The sequence below is a fragment of the Puntigrus tetrazona genome, unplaced genomic scaffold, assembly GCF_018831695.1.
Source record: "Puntigrus tetrazona isolate hp1 unplaced genomic scaffold, ASM1883169v1 S000000001, whole genome shotgun sequence".
Taxonomy (NCBI): Eukaryota; Metazoa; Chordata; class Actinopteri; order Cypriniformes; family Cyprinidae; genus Puntigrus; species Puntigrus tetrazona.
The window spans coordinates 41,195-65,486 of NW_025047681.1; the positions used below are offsets into that span (position 1 = coordinate 41,195).

General features: G+C 39.8%; 1 protein-coding gene across 1 annotated transcript; it reads left to right on the plus strand.

The window, feature by feature from the left end:
• The first annotated feature begins 236 nt into the window (after positions 1–236).
• On the plus strand, positions 237–20,482 carry LOC122331690 (probable serine/threonine-protein kinase DDB_G0280717). The gene is given in 14 exon segments (XM_043229190.1): positions 237–397; positions 4,252–4,309; positions 8,353–8,437; positions 13,575–13,699; positions 13,831–13,921; positions 14,166–14,275; positions 15,989–16,078; positions 16,160–16,227; positions 18,074–18,155; positions 18,294–18,350; positions 18,653–18,953; positions 18,956–19,069; positions 19,072–19,652; positions 19,654–20,482. Coding segments are annotated over 14 exon segments (1,881 nt in total). The 5' UTR covers positions 237–359; the 3' UTR covers positions 19,735–20,482.
• Positions 20,483–24,292: the final 3,810 nt, after the last annotated feature.

A 24,292-nucleotide genomic window follows, 5' to 3' on the forward strand; every position in this document is an offset into this window, starting at 1 on the left:
GCACAAATGACAAATGACGGCCTGAAGAAGGTGTGGCAGAGGTGCTCTCTGTTGTAGACAGCAATATGTGACTGTGAAGATGATCCGGGACAAAGACCACCTGGCCTGTTGGAGATTCAGTCTATGGGCAGATTTCCAATACTCTAGATTGTGGTGCTTGGTTAGTACAGTAAATGGGTGTTGGGCCCTCCAGCCAGTGTCTCCATTCCTCGAGCAAGAAAGCAATGGGAACATCCTTGCAAGGTTACCTTGGCTTTGTGACAGAACAACTCCAAGACCGATATTAGACGCATCCACCTCAAATATGAACAGCAGATCAGGATCAGGGTGTCTGTTTAACAAAACTCGGTCTATAACTAATGTGTAACAGCCTATTTCATCGACGTAATTACACACTGTAAGTACAAACTGTTCCATAACTTAGTTACATGGTGTAACAGAATGGACTCAAGACAGAAGGTAAGTAAAAATGTTTATTGTTTGCGGAGGAGATCTCTGGAGTATGTGAAGACTGGTGTGAAACAGGTGATTATCTTGAGAGAGGTTTCACTGAGTAGGTCTGATTGCAAGTGCTCAGAACTCATAATCGTGATGGTGATCTCAGTGATTGGCTGGTGGATGAGCCTGGCCGTACATTTTGTTTTATGTAAGTTGCAACGGCTACTACTAAGTACTTACAAGGTTATGGACATCTTAAAATAAAATGTTTACCTTAGTGACTTTTAGAATGATGTAACTCTTCTATTTGTGAGAAGTAACTAGTAACTATAACTAATTACTTTTATGATAGGACAAATATTCTATAATAAGATAATTACAGTAGCCTTGGTACAAAAAAAGGTCTATACCAAAGCCAAAGCCAGAATAAAATTGAATGTGCCAGATGGAATATGCAGGAAGTCGCTTCAGTTTAAGAGTGAAAGTAAAATTGTATAATTTAGACTGCTTACACGTTTGACTCTTCATACCTGTACAGGACAGTATACGGTGAGTACATTATTTTGAATGAGCCATTTCAGTGTATTGTTTTATGGTTGTTAATCTATTGTCTCATTTACATAAGATATGTGCTATTCAATTAATATATTTGGTAAAATGTTGTATTTTAATAACTTTACTGCATGGGAGAGCTCCCATTTAAAAACTGAATGCTTGTTTGGAAATGCTTATTACAACATTTTAACCGATTTTTTTCATCAAACATTTATTCTCTCATAACTTAAACTATACTTGAAAGCAGCTTCTTGATTCTTTCTAAGCAAGACTGCTTACGTATTTGAGTCTTCATACCTAGACAACACAGAATACGGTGAATATATTATCTGTAATGGGCCATTTCAATTTATTGCTATTGTTTTTAAGGATCTACGGTCTCATTTACGCAAGAGTGTTGCTCTTTAAGGAATTTATTTAGCAAAATGTTTATATTTTAATACATTTTCAGCATTTATATTAGAAACACATTCATGAAAAAAAAGCCTGCTTACTGTAATATAATTAATATGCTAATTTCTATAAAGTTATACTTATACCTATAAAGTTAACTTGAGGACTGTCAACTGGATACACAGAATAGGCTCAAGAGCTGATGAGCAGGATATTGAAAATGGTATAGGGCACTGGTGCCATCTGGAGAGCAGAAAGACTTTTAAGAGAGAGCAGAGAGGGAACATGACACAAAGAGCCTAAGGAGAGTGACACCTGCAGGGCAGATTGAAAGCAATGCAGACATGATCTCATTAAAAAACCAGCCTGGACCAGCTGGGGATTCATGGTGGTTGATGCTTGACACTTCAGCAGGGATATTAAACAGACATACATCTTGCTGTGATGGAACCATGTTTCCATGAAACAAAATGGCTGATGAGTATTTGCCAGTCCTGGTACTAGATGACAGTGTGTGTGATTTGCTAGTGTGTATGCTTAGGGAGTGTCACATCTCTGGACTCTGTTTATTGTTTTTTTTCTCGTGCCATGTGCTCCCTGTGCCCTACCTTCCCTTCATGTTCAGTTCTAGTTAATTGTCTTCCAGCTGTGTCGTGTTAATTTAATTACCTTGTGTATTTAAGTCCTGTGTGTTTGTATTCAGTTTGTCCGAACGTCGATGTCGCTACCTGGTTTTTGCCTGCCTGTCTGTTCTGCCTGCCCTTTGTATGTTTATTTTTGCCCGTTTTGGATTAAATCCGTTTAAGCTTATTTTGAGTCGCTTGTGCTTAGTCTCGCGAAAGCGCAAACGTGACAGTACGTTCGGACCACAAAAGTAAATAGCGGCGTATTTTCCCTCTTTTGTTTTTTGTTTTGCCATGGATTCCCCTTACGACGACCCCAACTTCCTCATCGCTCTCTCGAGGGTTACACAATGGACTTCCTCGCCCTCGCGAACGACTCACACTACCCGGACAGCTTCCTCTGCTCGCTTTATTACCGAGGACTCGACTACTCCCCACGGCCCTCGAGAGAGCATCGCCACTTACATCGAGTGGGTGCTGGTGTCCTGCAATTCGCCAATGACGGTTGCGCTGGAGGACAATGACACCAGCCCCACTCCAGATCCAGAACCCAGCCCATCATCTCCCCGCGTCGCAGAGTTCAAGTCAGTGCCCACCGATGACACAGTCGCTGAGTCTGGGACGACCACGGAACCATCGCTGAGGAGAGCGTCAGGGCCGTGGAGCGCCACCGGACCCGAGCCGACTGTGACAGACCAGGTGCGTGAGCCGGCAACAGAGCTCGCCGCGGTGGAGACAGCCGTTGATAGCAAGAGCGTGGAGTGGAGCTCCGCCCACTGCACATCGGCTGAGGATGAGCTGATCATCCACCTGGGGCTGTTGGATCTACAAGAGGAGCTGGACGATGTGGACTTGGACTTAGACTGGGCACCTCCCCTGTATCCTGAGTTCCTGTTCCCGTTCAGCCGTCCTGCAAGCCCGCTGGTTCCGCCCAGGCGTCCCGCAAGTCGCTGGGTTCCGCCCAGCCGTCCCGTTAGCCCGCTGGTTCCGCCCAGCCATCCTGTATGCCTGCCTCAAGGGCGCACCCAAGAGACTGTTCCCCGTGCACTCCGTCCTGTTCCAGTGCCCGCGCCACGTGCGCTCCGTCCCGTTCCTTTGCCCGCGCCATGTGCGCTCCCTCCATTGCCCGCGCCACGGGCGCTCCGTCAGTGCCCGCGCCTGAGTGCGCTCCAGTTTTCCCACCCTCCACTCTGGTCATACCACGTCGATGGATCCCAGCAGCCCCTACGCTCATCCTCAGTTCACCAACTGGAGCTCGCCACGGGTCTGCCGGTCTCCATCGACGTCGAGGGTGGAGGATCCCTCGCCTCACCGCCCCGCCTCCGAGCCCCGTACTCCTCCTCGGCTCGTGGACCCGTAGGCTCCCCCTGGGCTCCTAGCTCCCTCCTCTCCACCGTGGTCCGTCAGTCCACCAGCTCCACCAGGCTCCACCGTCCCTCTGGCTCCGCCTTGGTCTGTCGTCGACCATCCGTCGCCTCGGGATTCCTCTCCTCCGGCTTCGCCTTGTCCCTCCATCCCACCGGCTCAGTCAGGCTCCTCCTTCCCTCCGGCTTCACCTCAGCTCTCCGTCGCTCTGGCTCCACAGCGTCCTTCCCGTCCCCCGTCTCCGTGTCAGTCGCCGAAGCCTGCGGCGTCGCCTAGGACCTCCAGCGCCTCAATGTCACCTTGGCTCTTCAGCTCTCCGCCTCCGCTTCAGTCTCCTCCGCCACCTACTCCGCCGCCGTCGGCTGGCCCCATGGAGTCGATGGCCGCTCCTCCTCCATGGCTCCTCCCTCCGTCGGCTCCACCGTGGACCAACATGGCTGGGCTCTGTCTGTTCTGCCTGCTTTGTATCTTTATTTTTGCCCGTTTTGGATTAAATCCGTTTAAGCTTATTTCAAGTCGCTTGTGCTTAGCCTCGCGAAAGCGCAGACGTGACAGGGAGAAGGGATATGTATTTATTTATTTTCATTTAATTTGCACTATATTCAAATGCCGAGTTAGTTTGTAATGCACATTTTTTAAAGGATGCACAAAAATAAACAGAGCTGTATTTTTTTGAGAAAACTTTAAGAAATTAAGAAATCTATCTTGAAATGTATGAAATTAACTTTAGTGGTTGTTTTATATTATTACAAGAATATGTTTTTTTTTTTTAATGTTTAGGAAAAACAATAATGCACATTCTTAGTCTTCGAATCCAGGTTATAAATGACACTACCGTTGCACCTCACACTGGACTTAATGTCTCATGTCTTGTCAGGCGAAACAGCGCTGACGTTATCGCTGAGGTTAAGTTTGGCAGCACTTATACATTACAGGTAAGTTTCATTTACATTTCTGTGTCCATTACAGATTTGTGCAAAACTTTGGCATTATTTGATAAATCTTAAAAAAAAAAAAAGGTGAAATAAAAAAAAAATTCTGCATTTCCATTAAACAGAACCGTAAACGTAACCTTTTCCTCTTGGGATAAGTCATGACAATGGATTTTGGCTAGATTTGATGGATTTTAGATATAGTTATACAAATGAGGCATATGCATGCATCTTTACGGAGGCAACTGTCCAATCATTAATGGCAGAAAAAGACCTTATATTCTTAGATTAAGTATTTCTGGCAGATTAAAACACATTAAGGAATGATCGTATTACTTTTATTTGCAACATTTGGGAGTTTTTGGGTAATTGATGCATTTCCATTAGGTGTATTTTCAATTTGTGCATTTTTATTGACACTTTATTACAGGATAAACATAAAACATAAAACTTGTTCTAACTTGGTGTGCTATATATTTTCTAACTGATTGGACTCTGTTTAATACACAGTTTTAATTAATAGAATCTTTATTTTTCGATAAGTCCTTGTATGGGTTATGAACAAGAACCAAAATGTCTGCTCATAAACTTCTTTTAAGTTTATATCCATACATTATATAGTTTCATTGCAAGGTGTGGTGTATCCAATGAAAATTATACACCTAATATGTTTTTAAGTTTTCACATTCACATTAAATAAACTAAAAGTATGTACAAGAAGTTCTGGACACATTAGGAAACCTTTTTTCCATCTCAATTATACATCTGGCCATTCTAAACCCAATAACCTGTAGTACTTCAAAACCCTCCACTATTTTAACATTTGAATTTATGTGGAAAAATGCATACATGCGCATGCACTTATAGAAGAGCAAAGATATCCAGAGAGAGAGAGAACATGGCAGGAGCAGTGGGGAAAAACAAAAGGAGTCAGAAGAGAGGAGGGTTTGCAAGGAAGCAATGGCAGAGAGCATAATATAATTTAACACTGACTTATCATTAGGTCTTTGGACTATTAATTTATTATTTATTTAGCATTATACTTTTGACTAAAAATATTAACACATCTGAATTTGAAAATAGAAGGAGACTGGTGCTTGTTGTCAAGTTGTATTACATTTTTTTAGACATCTTTGGGGCCACTACTTTTTTTAAAGAAAGGCCTATGGGCATGTTTGGACATGAAATGGTATGCAGAATGCACAGCATTCATAAACTGGGCAGTTTATTATATACATAATTTCAGCAATAAAACATTTTATTTTTCTAAAAAGAAAAATAATTTTTAAGAAACCTGCCTTTTTTCTCTTGCATATTTAGGATTACTTTTTAAAAAATAAAATGTTTTTTTTTTTATCCAATTACTGGATTAATTGGTGGAATTTTCAGTACAATACTTGATTACTAAAATATTCAATAGTTACAGCCCTAGTGTCACGTCTCTGGACTCTTTATTGTTTTTGTCTCGTGCCATGTGCTCTCTGTGCCCTGCCTTCCCTTCATGTTAATTGTACTATTGTCTTCAGCCATGTCTTGTTAATTAAGTTAATTACCTTGTGTATTTAAGTCCTGTGTGTTTGTATTCCGTTGGTCCGAACGTCAATGTCTCTACCCAATGTCCATTCAATGTCCTTACGTGGTTTTTTGTCCAGTCTGCCTGTTCTGCCTGCCTTTATACATTTATTTTGCCCATCTGGATTAAATCTGTTTAAGTCCATTTTACGTGCCGTGTGCTCAGTCTCGCGAAGCCGTAAACGTGACAGTACGCTCGGACCCCAAAAGTAAATAGCGGCGTATTTTCCCCTTTTTTGTTTTTTTGTCATGGATTCCCTTCATGACGACCCCAACTTCCTCATCCTCATGAGGGTTATACGATGGACTTCCTCGCCCTCCCGAATGACTCGCACTACCTGGACAGCTTCCTCTGCTCACTTTATTTCCGAGGACTCGACAACTCCCCACGAGTGAAGCTGTCAGGGGACGGCCCTCGAGAGAGCACCGCCGCATACATCGAGTGGGTGCTGGTGTCCTGCAAATCCATCCCCACTCCAGATCCAGAACCCAGCCCATCATCTCCCCGCGTCGCGGAACCCAAGTCTGTGCCCACCGATGGTGCAGTCTCTGAGTCTGGCACGACCATGGAACCATCGCCGAGGAGAGCGACAGAGCCGTGGAGTGCCACCGGACCCGAGCCGACTGCGACAGACCAGGTGCGTGAGCCGGCAACAGAGTTCTCCACGGTGGAGACAGCCGACTGCTACGAGAGTGCGGAGTGGAGCTCCGCCCACTGCACAATGGCTGAGGATGAGCTGATCATCCACCTGGGGCTGCTGGAAGAGGAGCTGGATGATGTGGATTTGGACATAGACTGGGCACCTCCCCTGTATCCAGAGTTCCTGTTCTCGTTCAGCCATCCTGTTAGCCTCTGTCCAGTGCCCGCGCCCCGTGCGCTCCCTCCAGTATCTGCGCAGCCAGCGCAACATGGATTCTGTTCAAATTCCCTATGAAATCTTAAATTAACATACATTGGTTAAAATTTCTCAATAGTAAAAAAATGGTCAAAATCAGCTTTGTTTTCATTAATCCAATCTAGTCCATGTTGTTTTAAATGCCAATGAGCTCTACTGAGCCTGCCCCTCTCTTCAGTAGAGTGACAAACATACTGGCTGGATTTTTAGCATTAGGCCTATATGATGGATGTGGGTAAACACTTCAACAGACAGACATTTTCGCCTTTGAATTTATAAGGTTCTATTAGATTTTTTTTTTATTATCACATTTGTAGTGTGGAATGAAGACAAAAGTAAGAACCACAAATCAACATTAATACCAGAAGATCAGACACTGAACAAACTGTAACTTATATAAGGGAGAAAGCAAAGATAATTAAAGACACACACCTGAACATAATGAGACAATTAACACAAGAAACTATGATATATATGGCACATGGTGGTTGAAAACACAAACAAACAGTCCACGAGTTGGCCTACTTTTGGAGGAGGAACTGGAGGCAGAGCCAGAGAGCCAGAGAGCCAATGAGCCAGGTCAACATGGCTGACCTCCAGTTCAGATTCCCTGTCTATTAGATCCATTTCTACCTCTTGCAGACCCAGAGGCACTGTCTGCTCACCCTCACTCCACACTCTTGCCATGGCGAGCTCTGTAGCCAACTCTCGCACCTGGTCTGGCATGTGAGGCTTTGGCTCCTCTGCAATCCTCAGCTCTGTTGCTCTCGCTATGGGCTCCACCCCCTTGTCAGTCGTGGGGTGGGACACAAGGCCTGGAGTAGCACTCGTCAGTGTCCACTCCACAAAGGCGGCAAATTCCGCTTGAGGACCATCTTCAGATGACAGTGCTCTGCACACAGTGTTCATGCTTAAATTATAGAATGTGTTGTAGAATGAGCAGTGTGCATCGATTGGATAGATGGCATAGTTGTTGAATAAAGAAAATCTGCAGTACCGGTGCTTTAATGTATTATAGTCTTTTTTATTTTTGCTGAATAATACTGCATATTCATTGATGTTCCTTACATTTTTCATGAATATTATGTATTATAATCTAATAATATAAAAATAAAATATATATATCTTGTATTATAAAACACTGATATAAAACATTGCAGTTCATGTAAATTAAACAGTATGCAAGACTATGTTTGTTTGTTGTATTATATATATATATATATATATATATATATATATATATATATATATATATATATATATATATATATATATATACTGTATATGTTTTGTATTTTTTTTCTCATTCCAAATTATAATATAGGACAAAGTACTAAATTATTACTACATTACTATACTATATAGTAGTAAAACAGTAGCCTAGGAGAAGAATTAATAAATAATTACACCAAAATGTGAGTATGTGCTTTTCTTCTAATTTCTAGTTGGTAACCTGAGTACTACAACCCTGACATCTCTTATGTCTCTTATTTTGACCATTAAAGGGTCTTTAATAATATTAAAACTGTCAATATGATAGATGCTTAATTAAGATTTATTACCTTTCTTTTCCTAAAGATGGCTGAGAATCGCAGACTTTCTAGTGCTAGTGTTGACAGCAGTGCCACTGATCACAGCATGGATCAACCATCTAGTTTGACCAGTGAGTATAAATTTCATATTGAATTTGAGCAACATTAGTTGGCATGTCAACAGAATGACATGACAATGACATGCCTGGTTAACTGTTGTTGACTTTCTGCATGTTAGACCATTCTCAATAAAGAGCTTGCTCATGGATCCAAACGTCTCTGACCCTTTGTAACAAGAATAAATCTAGGAATTGGATAATTCATTTCATAAAATGTAGTTTGAATAATATATGTAGTTGTTTAATTTTCCAATAAAGAGTCAGATTTTTATGTGTATTTGATTGTAATCTGATGATATTTAGAAAGTGTGAATGCCAAACTATTCTGATGAAATTGCTGAATGATGTTATAGACAGCAGCTTCTCCAGACTCTTTCATGTCTGTCACATGTGCACAGGATAAACCTGCCAATTCTGGTCTTCAATGGCAAATCGAGTCGAGCTCTGTATGCCACCCCATGAAGTTTTTTTTCAAATTGTTTGTGAGAGAAATTCACACCCTTCTGGAAGTCATTTTGTAGGGCTGTGACAGATCCTGTTCCTTCTTGGAGAAATGAGCAGATAACGGTCCTGCTAAATGTTTGATGACCTTCTACAGTCATGTCCAGCTCTCCTGGTCTAACTGCCTGTCTCCTGGAATCTGCTTACATGCTCTTGAGACTCTGTGCTGGAGAAAATAAACATTTTGGTAATGGCACATATTCATGGAATAATCCAGAATAGTGCCTGTGACTGTGGTGTGCTGTCTATACTGTCATGAACTGGTTTACAAGGCAAACATGAGGATTCAATGAGTAGGTGAGTTTATTCAGAGAATATACTGTAGTCGGCTGTGTGGGTTCGACTTTGGGTGGAGAAGGGGGTACTTCGGGTTCTGTGGAGGAAGGAAGAAGATGGTCAGTAAATGGTTCAAGGAGGGATACATGGAAGGTCAGTAATATGTGGTACTGAGCAGGCAGATCCATTTCGTAGGTGACTTTGTTGATGCGTCTTGCACGACTGGGCAGCCGGAGACAGATATGCCGGGTGGACCACCAGACACGATCTCCACGTTGGTACTCGGGATTGGTAGATTGGTGGTTATCTACATACTTCTTGTGTCTTCGGACTGCCTGCTGCAGATGGATGTGAGTCCCATACCCTCTCGCTCTCCTGGAACCAGTAATCTACCACTGGGACTTCTGAGCATTTACTGTTCCAAGGAAACTGGGCAGGCTGATATCCTAGAATGCATTAAAAAGGAGTCAGTCACATGGTCTCTTGTCTTAAGGAGTTCTAAGCATATTCTGCCCAGGGAAGATGTTGGTGACAGTAGGCCCGGAGATATCGACCGATCTCCTTTATCTTCCATTCGGTCAGGCCATTGGTTTGAGGGTGAAACCTCGATGACAGGCTGACTGACACTCCTAATAAACTTAAGAATTCCCTCCAGACTCTTGACATGAACTGGGACCCTCTATCGGACACAATGTCCTCTGGCAAACTGAAATTTCTGAAGACATATTGGAAAAGAGTTCTTGCAATTTCGAAGGCTGTGGGTAACCCTCATAAGGGAATTAATTTGGACTTGGAGAAGCAGTCCACAATGACTAGTATGGTCGTATATCCCTTAGAAGGCGGAAGGTCAGTAGCAAAGTCAATCCCAAGGTGGGACCATGGTCAGCGAGGAATAGACAGTGACGGCCATGATGTCAGGATCCAGGTGAGGTGTGGATTGAGTTGAGCAGGGTGAATCTGAATGCGGATGGGAAATAGGTTTTGTCAGCGGGAGTTTCCAGCGGAACACGTTCAGTTAGAGTGGTGGCACAGATCTCACAGATCTGTAAGAGCACATTGAATGGGTGACATGAAGACTGGTAGGTGAAATGGATTCAGTCTCATCAGGTTTGGGACAGGGTTGATGTAATCGTGAAAGAGCGTCTGCTTTCTCATTTTTATTCCCAGGTCTGTAAAGTGGAATCTGGTGAAGAATAGGGCCCAGCGGGCCTGACGTGGTTTGACACAAATCCCTTCAGTCAGTGCCGCCATTCCTCCAACGTAAGCTTGATGGTCAGCAGTTCTTGATTTCCAAGTCATATAATTCTGTTTGGCAGCAGATAGTTTTTTTTAAAAAAAAGAAAGCACAAGGATTTAGCACTGGCGGACTCCCCTTATATTGGGACAGTGACTCAGACTGCTAACGTTACTGCATCGACCGCCACCACATAATTCAGGGTAATTATAGGTCCTGAACAGAATGAGTCTTTGATTTTAGCTGAAATAAGGAGGTGAGTGTAGCTGTTATTTGGCTATAGTGGGATATGAATCATTGGTAGAAATTTGCAAATCCTAGTAATATCTGAAGTTGGGCTAGTTACAGATGGCTTGCACCTTTTTGAGGTCCATCTTAATGCCGGTAGATGTGATGATATAACCGAGGAAGTGAATGGTGGTTCAATGGAATTCACACTTCTCCGCTTCAGGTAAATGGTGGTCCCAGAGTCTTTGGAGTACATGGCAGACATGTTGTTGATGTTCATTCAGGTCAGATAATTAGATAAAAATGTTGTCTATGTAGATTAAGACGAATTGGTTCAACATGGTGCCGGAAGATCTTGTTAGGAGTAATAAAAACTGTTTTCCACTCACCACCAGATTGAATCCACATGAGATTATATGCACTCCTGAGATCAGTTTGCTGAATACTCAAGCTTGCTGTAATTCCTCCAACACCGCTGGTACTAGTGGAAGTGGGTAGGTGAACAGTCTGTTTATTGAAGGCTCGGTAGTCGATACAAGGTCGGAGACCGCCATCCATCTTGATCATAAAGAAGCTTGATGCAGCTAGTGATGTTCATGGCCGGAAGAAATCCTGTTCCAGTGCCTCCCTTTATATATTATTCCATCACCGCTCTCTCTGGAAGGGACAGGGGCTAAACTTGACCCCTGCTGTGGCAGGACAGTTGCAGCCTTTTTGCTGATTACATCGGCAAAGGACTCATATTCAGGTGGGATCAACATAATCTTCTTGGTTACAGGACTCTCAACAGAGGTGGACCAGACAGATAATTTGGACAGGTTGGATCTAGGAATGGGAACCTGACTCAAGCATGTTTTCCAACAGGAAACCCTTATTTTAGGACCTCGCCAGACTGCCAGTCATTGTTAGATGAATGTTGGTTTAGCCAGGGACTGCCAAAGACAATATCTACCATGAAATCTTCCAAGATAAGAAAGGATATTATGTCCCGGTAAAGACATCCGAACTGCAACTCCACCTCTGGTGTGTGATGGTGCACTAGTCCTCTGCCCAGCAGGTTTCCCTGGATGTTGATGATTTGATAACTGAGGTTATTCCTTTGGAGGAAGGAATGTTGAAACTGGCCAGACTGCGAGAAGAGATTAAATTTTCTGAATCTCCAGAATCCACCAACACTTTGACTGGGAATTAATGATTGTTATGGATTAGAAGAGCTAGTTTGGTGGCAGTGGTCAGTGATCATGGGTTTGGGAGTGGTCAGTGCTGGAGATGGAGCAGGACAGACAGGATTAGCCTGGCATGCTGTTAGGTGCTGCGAAATCCTGGCTGCTTTACGCAGAAAATTCTCCAGAACCACTGTTTCCTCGTAGATGGACATTTGTTGGTGGATTTGTGAAGTCAAGTCAAGAAGAGTCGTATCATTCCAACCGCTACTCGTGGTGAGAGTACAGAAGCGGAAAATATAATTGTGGATAGGGGAATCCGTTTATCTCAGCTGGAGGAGCTCATCCTGGACGGTAAATTGAGTGTTGGATTGATTGAACACCATCTGGAACTGTTCCACGAAGCTGTCGAATAAACTGACTTGCAGACTGTTAGCATTCTAAAGGGCTTCAGCCCATTGCAGGGCTCTCACAGATGACAGAGAGATAATAAAGGCGATTTTGGAGAGTTTGGATGGAAATAGAATGGCCTGCATTTCCAAAACTGCTGCACGTTGCTGCCTTGCCGGAGTAGTGGGTCTAGCCATGGGATTGGCAGCTGGTTGATTAGCTTATGGCATAGCGGCTCGCAGCACATGGACAAAGTCCTCAAAAGGTTGGGTTGAGGATCCGTATTGCTCATAACTGTACTGGTCTACAAGGCAGAAACAAGGATTCAATGGGCAGGTGAGTTTATTCACAGATTATATTAAACAGCATTCAAGAGGGAGAGAGTCCTCAAACTCGAAAGCAACAATCCTATTAGATATTGTTCCTATAGGTATGCAGGGAGATCGACAGGCAGGCAGATGAGACCAGTGTTAAGTAGGTAACCTTGAAACCAGCCAATGAGAGATTAAACAGTGTGAGTATTTGAAGGAAGAAGGTAAGTGGCGAAAGGTGATGGTGATTGTGATTTGGTGAATGAGGCTGGTTGGGCTGGTGAGGTAAGGGACTGCGTGTCACTTGTATAAATATCTATTACAAATGAGATTTAAATGCTGTTATGTTCTAAAGAAAAAGAAAAAAAAACATAGAGGGATATAGAACTTGTTTTTTTTCTATTAAATTTCAGAGCTTTGTTTCTTTTATTTATGAAGTGTACAATTATTTTTCTGCATCTTGAAAAAACATTTTTGTGTTCTGTATTCTTCCGTGTTTTGTTAGTTTACCTTTTCCATTTGAAAAATAAAAATCAATAAAGAGCCTTTAAATCTCCTTTGTAAATGCTTTTACAAGGTGTTGCATCCAGTGGAGACATAATTACTGATTATCATGATTTAGTACTGCCTTTTTACGTGTCACATTGCATTTTTTCTTGTGTACATAAAACCATGCATACATTTGTGCAAGCACTGTGAAACAAATTAAACTACATTGTTTCATTTACCTTCTGTGGGTAATTGTAAATGTCTTTGGTAACTGCAATATTATTGCTCTTGACATTGATGCCACAAAGATGGAACAGTAATCCTCTCGTAGTAACGTTATCACAGGCAATGGGCAAGTTATTAATATTATTTTTATTATTATTTGTATTTATTTATAAATGAGAATATTTCTTTGTGTTACGAATCTACTCTTTGCTAAATATATATTTTTTTATAAAATCAAAAACATGAGAAGCCATTTACAAGTGCCCACAGAAGGTAAATAAACAATGCAGTTTAACTTGGTAATGGTTTATTTTGACTAATATTGATGACAGGAGTGTTAAAAAAACATGGATACACCAAGCAGAAAGAACTTGGACAAGGGATTTCAGGAAAAGTGTTTCTGATTACTGACACAGATGGAGATCGCTATGTGGTCAAACAGATGAATTCAAGAGATGTAAGTACAATTAAGCATTTTATTAATCCTTGACCATATTAATCATCTTTTTTTTGCTGTTAAAAAGCCATAAAAGTTGATATTTTTTTAGTTTTTATTAAATGTAGGTTATTTTTCTAATGTTCCCTAAGAGGAAGGAGCTGGACAGAGTGCAACAGGAAATCAATATCTTGAAGAAAATAAACTTCGGATATATTGTTTCTTATGTGGATTCTTTTGAAGGTGTGTTCCTTTAAATTTTAGAAGAAAGAAAAGTAATTTTCCTGCATTACAAAGTTGAAGTATTTATTTATTTCATAAAATTAAACAAATTAAAAAAAATCAACACATATTGTTTAGAGATTGAGAGACAACAAAATGAACAAAACAAAAAGATGTGTAGTTGTTTCTTGTGAAATGGCGCTATTACATTAAAAATAGATTTATTATTAATAATAAATGTTTAACTGAATATTCCCTTATTTAGATAAAGAAGCTGAACTCTTTTATATTGTGATGGAGTATTGTGCAGGTGGAAATCTTAATGAAAGGATGAAATTACAGAAAGAGAGAGCTGTTGTTTTTGAAGAACAAGAGGTGAGTTTCATACATACTCCAAAGAAATGTACATTCATTCAAATTTTGCCATTAAATTTACTTTTAGGAATTAAATTGAAAAATTAGCGAAGAAAAAATATTTTGGGGATGATAATGTATTTGAATGTTTTTTTTTACTTTCAAACAAAAAAAATATGGAAGGTGCAAGGTGATTTACTAAGGTTCGCGGTAGTCAGATAACTGGTATTTGGACCACTGTTAAACATTTAAAAAGCATGTCCTTTGTTAGTAAAATAAACAAAATTATTATTGTCTTGTTTACAACCCAGTATTCATTTGTACTGCTATTTGTGGGTTCAGTGGTGGAGCAGGATATTTTCATACAGGTAGCCAGGCAGGTTCCAGAAATACAGAAATCATAAAAATAAGTTAGTATTAGAAAGTTTTAGTGCCCATCAATACAGGTAAGAATGTAGCATTTACATGTTAATGAGATTATAGCAAAATAATATAAGCGATAACACTGAGGTAAGTTTTGAATAATAATTCCTAACCTACAAGCATATTAATAGAGAAGCTTACACAGCAGCTTGTAATAAAGAGTCAGAGACGGTCGGATCCATTTGGTAGCTCTGTAATTAGAATAGTCTGACAGGCAGGAGATCGACAACAGCGATAGGGATATCAGAGGCAATGGCAGAATTGTGAACAGGGTCAAGCAATGGTTGAGGCAGGCAGCTGTGATCTAGGGTGAGGTACGCAGGCAAGGGGTCAGAAGGCAGGTAGCAAACAATCAGAGAGACAATAAAGAGTCCAAGATCAAACACAGGGAATTAGTGGAAAAGAACGCTCAGAATTACCAGCCAGTGCAAGGATAAGACTTTGCAATGCATGTGTGTCAGAGTACAGCTTATATATACACCTGGGCAGTAAACAGTCCTAGGTATGGAGCATGACGGGAAATGAAGTTCGAGACTATTAACACTCAGGAGAGCGTTCCCTCCAGTGGCCATCGGAGAGAGTCACAGAGGCGCAACAGATGACAGAGCCCCTCCTGAGACGAGGAACAGTTCTACGAAGGTCATTGACGTTCCTCTGGCCCACAACCTCCACAGTCCATAAGGTAGTGAAGGATCCACTCTCGGCATCGTGAATTGAGTATCTCTTTTACTCAGTAGGCTTCCTCACCGTTGATGATCAGGGGAGGGCTTCCGCTCTTTGCCGCCTCGTCCTAGTCTCTCTCTCCTCTCGGATGATCAGCGTGTTTGAGCAACAGCACTTGGAAGATAGAAGAAATGAGAGAATTAGGTGGCAGTGCTAAACGATATGAAACTGGGGTTATTTGTCTGACAATTTTAAATGGACCCACATACCTTGGATTTAATTTCTTGCACGGAAGGCGGAGGCACAGATAGCCGGGATAGGAGGATAGCCAGACACATTGGCCAGGTGTGTAGTCCAGAAATGCATTGGACCTGATTCATTAAAACTTCCGCCGTCTCCCAGGCAGTGGGTAGTTTGTGGACTGTAGCATTGGGCCATGATGTCTTCATTCCCTTTTTTAGAGAATGAGAGTTACACAAAGTAACCAAGATGTTCCCTTTCAGTTGGTCGCTTCTGATGTGACTGCAGCCCCTTCCAGTGCCTTGTGGAATTCACTCATATAGACTAACCCCCATAGGACCTTACTTCATTTTTAAAGAGTATGAAGTGATGATTTCTTCTTTCTCCATGTGTATCTTCTGTGTACAGATTCTTGACTGGTTCGTTCAGATTTGTCTGGCACTGCAGTATATTCATGATGAGAGGAGGAATATTTTTCACAGAGATATCAGTCCTCAGGTAGACACTAATAAAATCCATTAGGAAATTTCACATCAATTCAAATGTGTACAATTGATGAGATTTCTGTTGTCATTGTAGAATATTTTTCTGACTGAAGATGGGTACATCAATCTAGGGGATTTTGGATACTCAAAAGTGCAGAAAAGGTAAAATAAACACAAAAAACTAGCAGTCATAAACATGAATTCACATCCTTGGACATTAAAATTCTGCACTTACTGGACTAAATTACTTGAAAAATATAGTTTCATTTTGTTTATAATAAATATTAATATTAATAATTTATTTAAAAATATTTAAATATCAAAGTTCAAAATTCAAACTTCAAAATCTAATTATTACAATTATTATAAGTTCATAAGTGGCACGTTCCCTCAGTCCCGGTCACCATGACACGTCACCACCCGATTAATCAGAGACTCATTATATCCGTGAACCATCCCCCGAATACTAATCACCACCACCTGTACCAGCAATCATGTTCACACTACTTATACTCACCTCAGTCACTTCCTCGTCGGCTAGTATCAGTGTTACATGGACACGCTTACCCTAGCTCGTCTCCTTTAATAATCCACAGTGGTGACATCACTGAAGACAAACAAAACCACACGTATGCATAGATGAGACCAGACGATTTGACATAGAGCAAACAGGAAGAAAATTACTTAATTCGACACAATTGAACACCAAAAGACAACGGCAACAGACAGTCCTAGCATGTGACTTTCCCATAAACTTTTCGAGAGCTTAAAACCTTTCTATCAAGTCCCAGCTGTACTGTACAATTCCACAGGCTACATCCATCCAGCTGATGTGTCTTTTACACAAAGGTCTTTGAGTAGCCAGTACTAACTCGGCATTCAGTGTCAATAAGTGCTTGGCCTCTTTCACAAGTTGGTAAACACAGGGCAGCTACTCTCACCCAGTGCGGCACTGACCAAAGAAATTGACAAAACAGACATTTTATGCCACAGTGAAAATGCAATAAGGTCACTTACTTAACTGTAATTTCTTTTAGCACAGATAGTAAAAGTATTGCTACTTAAGGATTAATTTGCTTGAGTACAAGTGAAAGTACTGAAAAATAATATGACTTCAATAAGAGTAAAAAATTTTCTGTTTCTATGTGAGCATTATGGAACAGTGTAAACCTTAACACTCATGTACAGTAAGGTCCGTTTCACAAGTAGGACCCAGGAAATCCTTTATGTGGACAAATGCATTGGATATCACTATAGCTAAATAAGGTGCAGACAGAGACGCTTTGACTGATGAAATGTGGAAGACAATAAACTGCAATGCAACGCTAATTGACATACTGTAGCTTGTATCAGAGTATACATTTTTAGTTAAAATTAGTTTAAATATTTTCTGTCACACAGTGTTAAGAAGTAACATGGAACCACAGACGCTAACTGCCTAATTATAGGCATTGTGGCGGGAGGAGCTAACGACAGACACAGTGGGTGTAGCGTCAGGCCTTTTATTAATTAAAAATACAACACACCACGGAGGAAACGTTTAATGGGACACAACTCTCCATCGTTCTTTGGGACAATGAAGTGAACAAATCTGACACAGAGATGAAAAAGTGATATCATACTTATTTTAATTAATACTATTTATTTTTAATTCTCTCTCTCTCTCTCTCTCTCTCTCTCTCTCTCTCTCTCTCTCTCTCTCTCTCTCTCTCTCTGTGTGTGTGTGGGTTTATGTGTATTAATTAAAGCAGCGCATAAATATGGAACAGAGATTAAACTGACTCAGAACTAAACTGTGCATTAAACAATTTTAATGCATACCCTCAGTCAATCAGAATAGAGTATTCTATTATAATAAAACAATTATTTAATGAAACAATATAACTATTAGAAAATGTGCTGACACACATTCACTCATACAAACCCTCTCCAGAGAGAGAGAGAGATCTATAGAATCCCTTAGAAGTGGTTTCATCAGTTTGGGTTTACATTGATTTTTCTATTTTAGAGCACATTTTTATCAATGCTCAGTTAGAGGTGCAGAGCTCTATCAGAGCCCAGAAGTCGATGAGAACATGTATACTTCAAAAGGTATGAAAGTTGAAATATTGAAATTCTTTACATTTTAAAGGCTTCTTATTGTAGCTTTCTAAACAGTGCACTTTAATTCATTTATGTGCATTTTGTATTTCATTTCCTTTTTATTAATTTATTTTATTATATTTTGTAGTGAAATTTATTCACTGGGATGGGTGCTCCATGATCTCTGCATGTTGGATGTGTGGGTAAGTTTTAGTTTTTATTTCCTTCTCAAAAGCACTCCATTAAATAATGCAAATTACAAGACAATTGCAAATGCGTTCATTTAAAAATAAATGTTATAATTTTAAAATCAACAATTAATTTGGTCATTATATCTATTTAATTTAATTTATTTATTTTTATTTAATGCTTGATAAAAGTAGATTTTGTTAAAGGTAAAATATGTTTGACTTAAAACATGTGACTTCACGATCTTTTGTTTCTCAGGGTTAACAGTGTTTTTCTTATGTTGTTTTTTTTCCCTTTCCTTAATTTTCCTGCACAGTCAGATGTTAAAAAACGTCGCTTTCAAAAAGCCTCCCACGATGTGGGACACCTCCTTCAGTTCTCAAATATATATTCTTCAGAGCTAAAGGAATTAATCGAAGACATGCTCAGTTGTGACCCTACAACCAGACCTTCAGTTGATGACATTTTAGCAAAACCATTCTTAAAAGGTGTTGTAAACAGACACAAGATGATTCCAGAAGCACTGAATAAAAGGTTCATGAAGTCCTTACAGATTTTTGATGAGGCCTACAAAGAGCACTACGATCAATTTACAGCTTTAGTTAAAGAGTGGGGAGAAAAACCGATTCACTTGAGAAGGTGCATCATAAATGTACAGCAGGTGCTCTGTCCGGTTCAGTGATTGGAGCAGCTGGAGGAATCACCGCAGTGGTTGGTGCAGTTTTGGCGCCTTTCACTTTGGAGCCTCTCTGATCGTCACGGGTGTTGGTGTTGGAGTTGGAGTTGCAGGTGGTGTAACAGGTGCTGCTTCCAGCATTACCAATACGGTCAAACAAAAGTCACTCCGTGAGAACATTGAAAAAATACAGCAGGGCTTTACAGATGTAACACCAGTTCTCGAATCACTGAATTCAGTGAGAAAGGTACTTAGAGTAATCCAACAATTCAAGGATTTTGTCAGTGACTCGTCGGACAATGTGCAAATGTCACACAGTGTAGAGAAAATAAAATCAGTGTGTGCCATTGAACTTATGAATCTACTTCTGCTAGCAAATGTCGGCAGGTTTGCTGCTCAAACTGCCAGAGTAGGACGAGCTGCAGCAGCAGCAACAGCTGCGGTGACAGGAGTGTTGAGTGGAATCCTAGTCATTGTTGACACCGTCTTCATAGTGAAAGACTCCATAGACATTCACCAGATGAGAAAGGGAAAAGTAGATGATCCAAAAAATGTTAAGTCGAGTTTACTTAAGTCCATTGCTGAAATGAGGAAAGCGCACAAAGATCTTTGCAATGTCTTAAAGGAAATTAAAGACACAAAGAGACGAACTAAACGACTATATAGAAGTGGCCAGGCTTGAAAGAGATTTATACAGAGACTTTGAGAGTTTAAACATATAAATGTTATGATAGCAGACTTATGCAACATCCTAGATTTGTCTATAAGCCTTAGTGGAGAAAATGGTCTATCGCCCTGTTTGGACGGGACTTGTTTTACAGGGGGTCGTTAGCGAAATTTGTGTTTCACAAGCCCTATTCGGGATTAATATTATCTAGGGATGTTGTGCGATCTAGGCCCATGTGAATATAGCTCTAAATGCACTTGGTGATTTTTAATATTCCAAAGGAAAATCTACTGAAAATCAAACTAATCCCATTTGATTGCGATGTCTGTGATTTCTGGTGATTTTTAAATGTGTTTTTCACAACACATTTTTCCTTGTTTGTTTTGACCAATGTGAATTGGCCAAATTGGAATTGGAACGTGAGCACATGTTTGATCTAATAATGTAAAAAAGGGGACATTAAAATCAAGAGGTTGATCACAACAACTCAGTCAGGTACAAATAGCAGTCAAACGATAGATGTATCACGTAGGGGGTCAGACTTTTGCAATGATTCTATACTGTAAATATTAGCTTATATATCAAAAGCTTTTAATATAAAAAGATGGTGCACTCCAGTTGAATAGTATGGGAATATATTGGACTTAATGTTTAATAGATGCCCACACAATAAATTTATGCATGTATCTTACTAACCACAAATGCCTTTTAATTTGATTCTGTGAATTTCTGTATTAAATGATTGAGCAGCATGTTTGCAAATAAAAATGTTCTGTTCTGCATTAAAATATCATAGATGATCATAGTGTGCATTAGTTTACATCACTTCTGAATCAATTCTGTTTGATTCAGTTAAATTTTGAGATTTTTGTTCCACCCTTTAAGCCTTGCCCAACAAGTATGTGCTTCACTCAAGCTATTTTAATTTACCACTGTATCTAGGTTCTATAGTGTATCTATATATTTGGTTGACTCTATTTTATTCTGATAATGGACAGGACGCAGTGTAGCGCACAAGGTGCCTGTGCAATGGAAAAGCATAAATAAAATAAGCCATCATTTTACTGTTACTTTTATTTGTGTACACCTTACAATATCAACAAAACTTTGAAAACAGGCTCTGCTTTCTGCTCTCTTGGTCAAACTGCAGCGTGAAACAAAATGAAGAAAACTCAGCATATAGTTCCCAACTCTTTAAGGTAAGATAGCCTATTTGTAAAAAGCTTGAAATGTCAATTCAAATAAAACCGAACTCTCTCATTCTACGGTAAGTGGTATGAAAGATGCATTTCTCTCCTACTTTGGAGATGGCAACTCAGTTTTAGCTGCAAAGATGAAATTGATGATGCTAACTATAATAAAATGTGATGTAGCTATTAGCCAGGAAGCTTAAAGCTCTTTAGTTTAATAGTACAGCCTGTCTTAACATTTGATTGGAACTTTATAACACGAGGACCCCAAAAAATACTAGAAGGAGGCCCAGGACAAGACAATGTTGTAAAATTATACCCTAGTGCCAGACAACATCTGAAGCAAGCATATCTATATAATTAATAGTAAATTAAATGTGTCATAATCATGTTGCATTGTGTTCTATGGAGGGCCTGGAGTGTGCATAAACTCAAGAAATTGAGTGATCAAGAATCTGTCCATATCAAATTTCCTCATCAGTGTATTCTAGAGAATATCCAAAGTCTCATACACCATTACATTAACTAGAAGAAAAATAAGGAAAGAGAAGAAATGATCATGTGATACTGAAGGAGTCGTATTTAACCGCTTATTTAACCGGCCGTGTGGGCAGGTGCCAAGTCCTGCAGGAAAATTAAATCAGCATCTTCAAAAAGCTGGTCAGTAGAAGGAAGCATGAAGTGCTCCAAAATTTCTTTGTAACGTGAGCAGTGACATTGGTTTTCAAAGAACACAATGAACCAAAACCAGCAGATGACCCCAAATCATCACAGACTGTGGAAGCTTAACACTGGACTTCAAGCTTCTCCACCCTTCCTCCAGACTCTAGGACCTTGGTTTCCAAATGAAATTCAAAACTTGCTTTCATCTGAAAACAAGACTTTGGAACACTGGGCAACAGTCCAGTTCTTTTCCTTAGCCAAGGTAAGACAACTCTGACATTGTCTATGGTTCAGGAGTGGCCTAACAACAGGAATATGTTGCGAAATTCCTTGATTAGAATTAGAATACACAAAAAAAGAACAAAAATAGTCATTGCAAAAAGTCATATTTCATTAAAACACAGTCCTCTAAGTGCTAAACGTTATCCTGTATAACTTATTTTATATTTCATGAGATGTTAACACATTTACTCATCTAAAAAACATATGAAAGGTCCGCTTTCTTCAAGCTTCGACTTCAGAATGGGCCAGATTTCACAAGACAGTTATGACAAGTTTCATCAGGATGGTAAATTGTAATGGATTTTTTTTTTTTTGTACAATTACAACACCATATATTGTATTGCAGTGGCTATTTGCAAATGTGTAATAAATTATATGCTATTTACACTCAAATTATTAAATCGATGCCATGGTTGACACCATTACTGGGACAATAAAGCCCTCCCTACACCTACCCTAATCCTACCCAGTATTTTATTTTCAACTTTTTCCTTCATTATTATTGAAAATAAATGCTTTTATGATGTAATTTTAACAGGCCTGCCTGCCTGCCAGCCAGCCAGCGGCTGATTTGTGGATTTTTTTGGTTTTTACATGCCAGTCATTACCTTCTGTACCATTCTGAAAAAGTAAATGATAATAATATTATCTGTCCTATTTAGTTTTGGTCAAATGAATCTCTGGGTTCCTACAGATGCTGGCTTTTACAATTCAGATCTTCCAGAGACCACTTGAAATTTAACATATCTCACAATAACCCATTTTTCCTCCAGGAACCTCTAGAGCACTTTATTGTCTCGGAGTAATGAAAGGGTGACTCCAGAACTTCAGATCTGGAATCAAAATACACTTAAAATACATTTAAGCCTCTCATTAAGAAACCACATCTTGATTCCTAAGACTGAATTACAGACCAATCTCTAATCTCCCTTTTCTGTCAAAGATACTAGAAAAGGTAGTATCCTCACAACTGTATTCCTTTTTTTAAAAAAAAAAATGGTGTCTGTGAGGATTTCCAATCAGGTTTTAGACCGTACCATAGTACTGAGACTGCTCTCATTAGAGTTACTAATGACCTGCTTCTATCATCGGATCGTGGTTTTATCTCGTTATTAGTGCTATTAGATCTTAGCGCAGCATTCAATACTATCCTGACTGGAACCAGCTTCCTGAAGAGATCAGATGTGCTGAAACATTAGTCACTTTTAAATCCAGACTCAAAACTCATCTGTTTAGTTGTGCATTTACAGAATGAGCACTGTGCTGCGTCCAAACATTTTGCTTGTTTTATTTTAAACTGTTTTAAATCAATCTCTTTTTGCTTTAAATTCAATTTATCTTAAATCAGTGTTTTTATTTTATTTTAATTTCTTTTATTGTTATTTAAATCTTGTAATTATTTTATTTCCTCTCTTGTAAAGCACTTTGAATTACCATTGTGTATGAAATGTGCTATATAAATAAACTTGCCTTGCCTTGCCTATCGATCACAACATTCTCTTGGATAGACTAAAAAACTATGTTGACATTAGAGGAAGCGCCTTAGCATGGTTTAAATCATATCTATCTGACCACTATCAGTTTGTAGCATTAAATGAGGAGGTATCATATCAATCACAAGTGAAATATGGAGTTCCTCAAGGCTCAGTGCTAGGACCGTTACTTTTCAACCTTTACATGTTACCTCTGGGAGATATTATCAGGAGTCATGGTGTTAGCTTTCACTGCTATGCTGATGATACTCAGCTCTATATTTCAGCGCAGCCTGGTGATACACACCAAATTGAGAATCTAACAGAATGCATAGTCAACATGAAAAACTGGATGATGAGTAACTTCTTAATGCTGTAAGGAGGTGAATCAAAAGACTTGGTTTAAAGTTCATTAAGAATAAGGAATTATATGTCATGCGTCTTATGAACCTATTGTTCTTCACTTTCATGTTTGGTCTCATTTGAAAAGTCTCAGTGCGATTGGTAAATTGGTCTCAATTTCACAGTAATCACTTATATTACAAGCGATCTACGGGGTAGCCTCTGACTAAGACCTGGACTAGCCCAGATGTGTCGTGAGTCTGTTCTGGCCAAACAAGGTCTCTAAGTGACCCAGACTCCTAACAAACGATAAGTCAAAACCAGGAAATATTATAGTTAATTAATGATCCAAATTTAATCACAACTAGAGGGATCAGCAGTCACATTTTAATAAATATAACTAAAATCACGAAAGATTGGAGTCAGATAAAATTATGTATACGGTCAGTACTACAATTGGAAACACAAAAGATTAATAAATATTAGTGATTTTTAACGAGACGCAAAGAAAAGACTGAACACGCATTGACCTTCGACCAGGGCCTCTGGATTTCCGTTATACAGGAAAAGGTGGACACTTATAAATGAAATAAAAACGAACTCCTGCTTTACCAAGAATTTCCTGGGGGGTATTCCAGAAAGCTTGGTTAACTTACCATTTGAT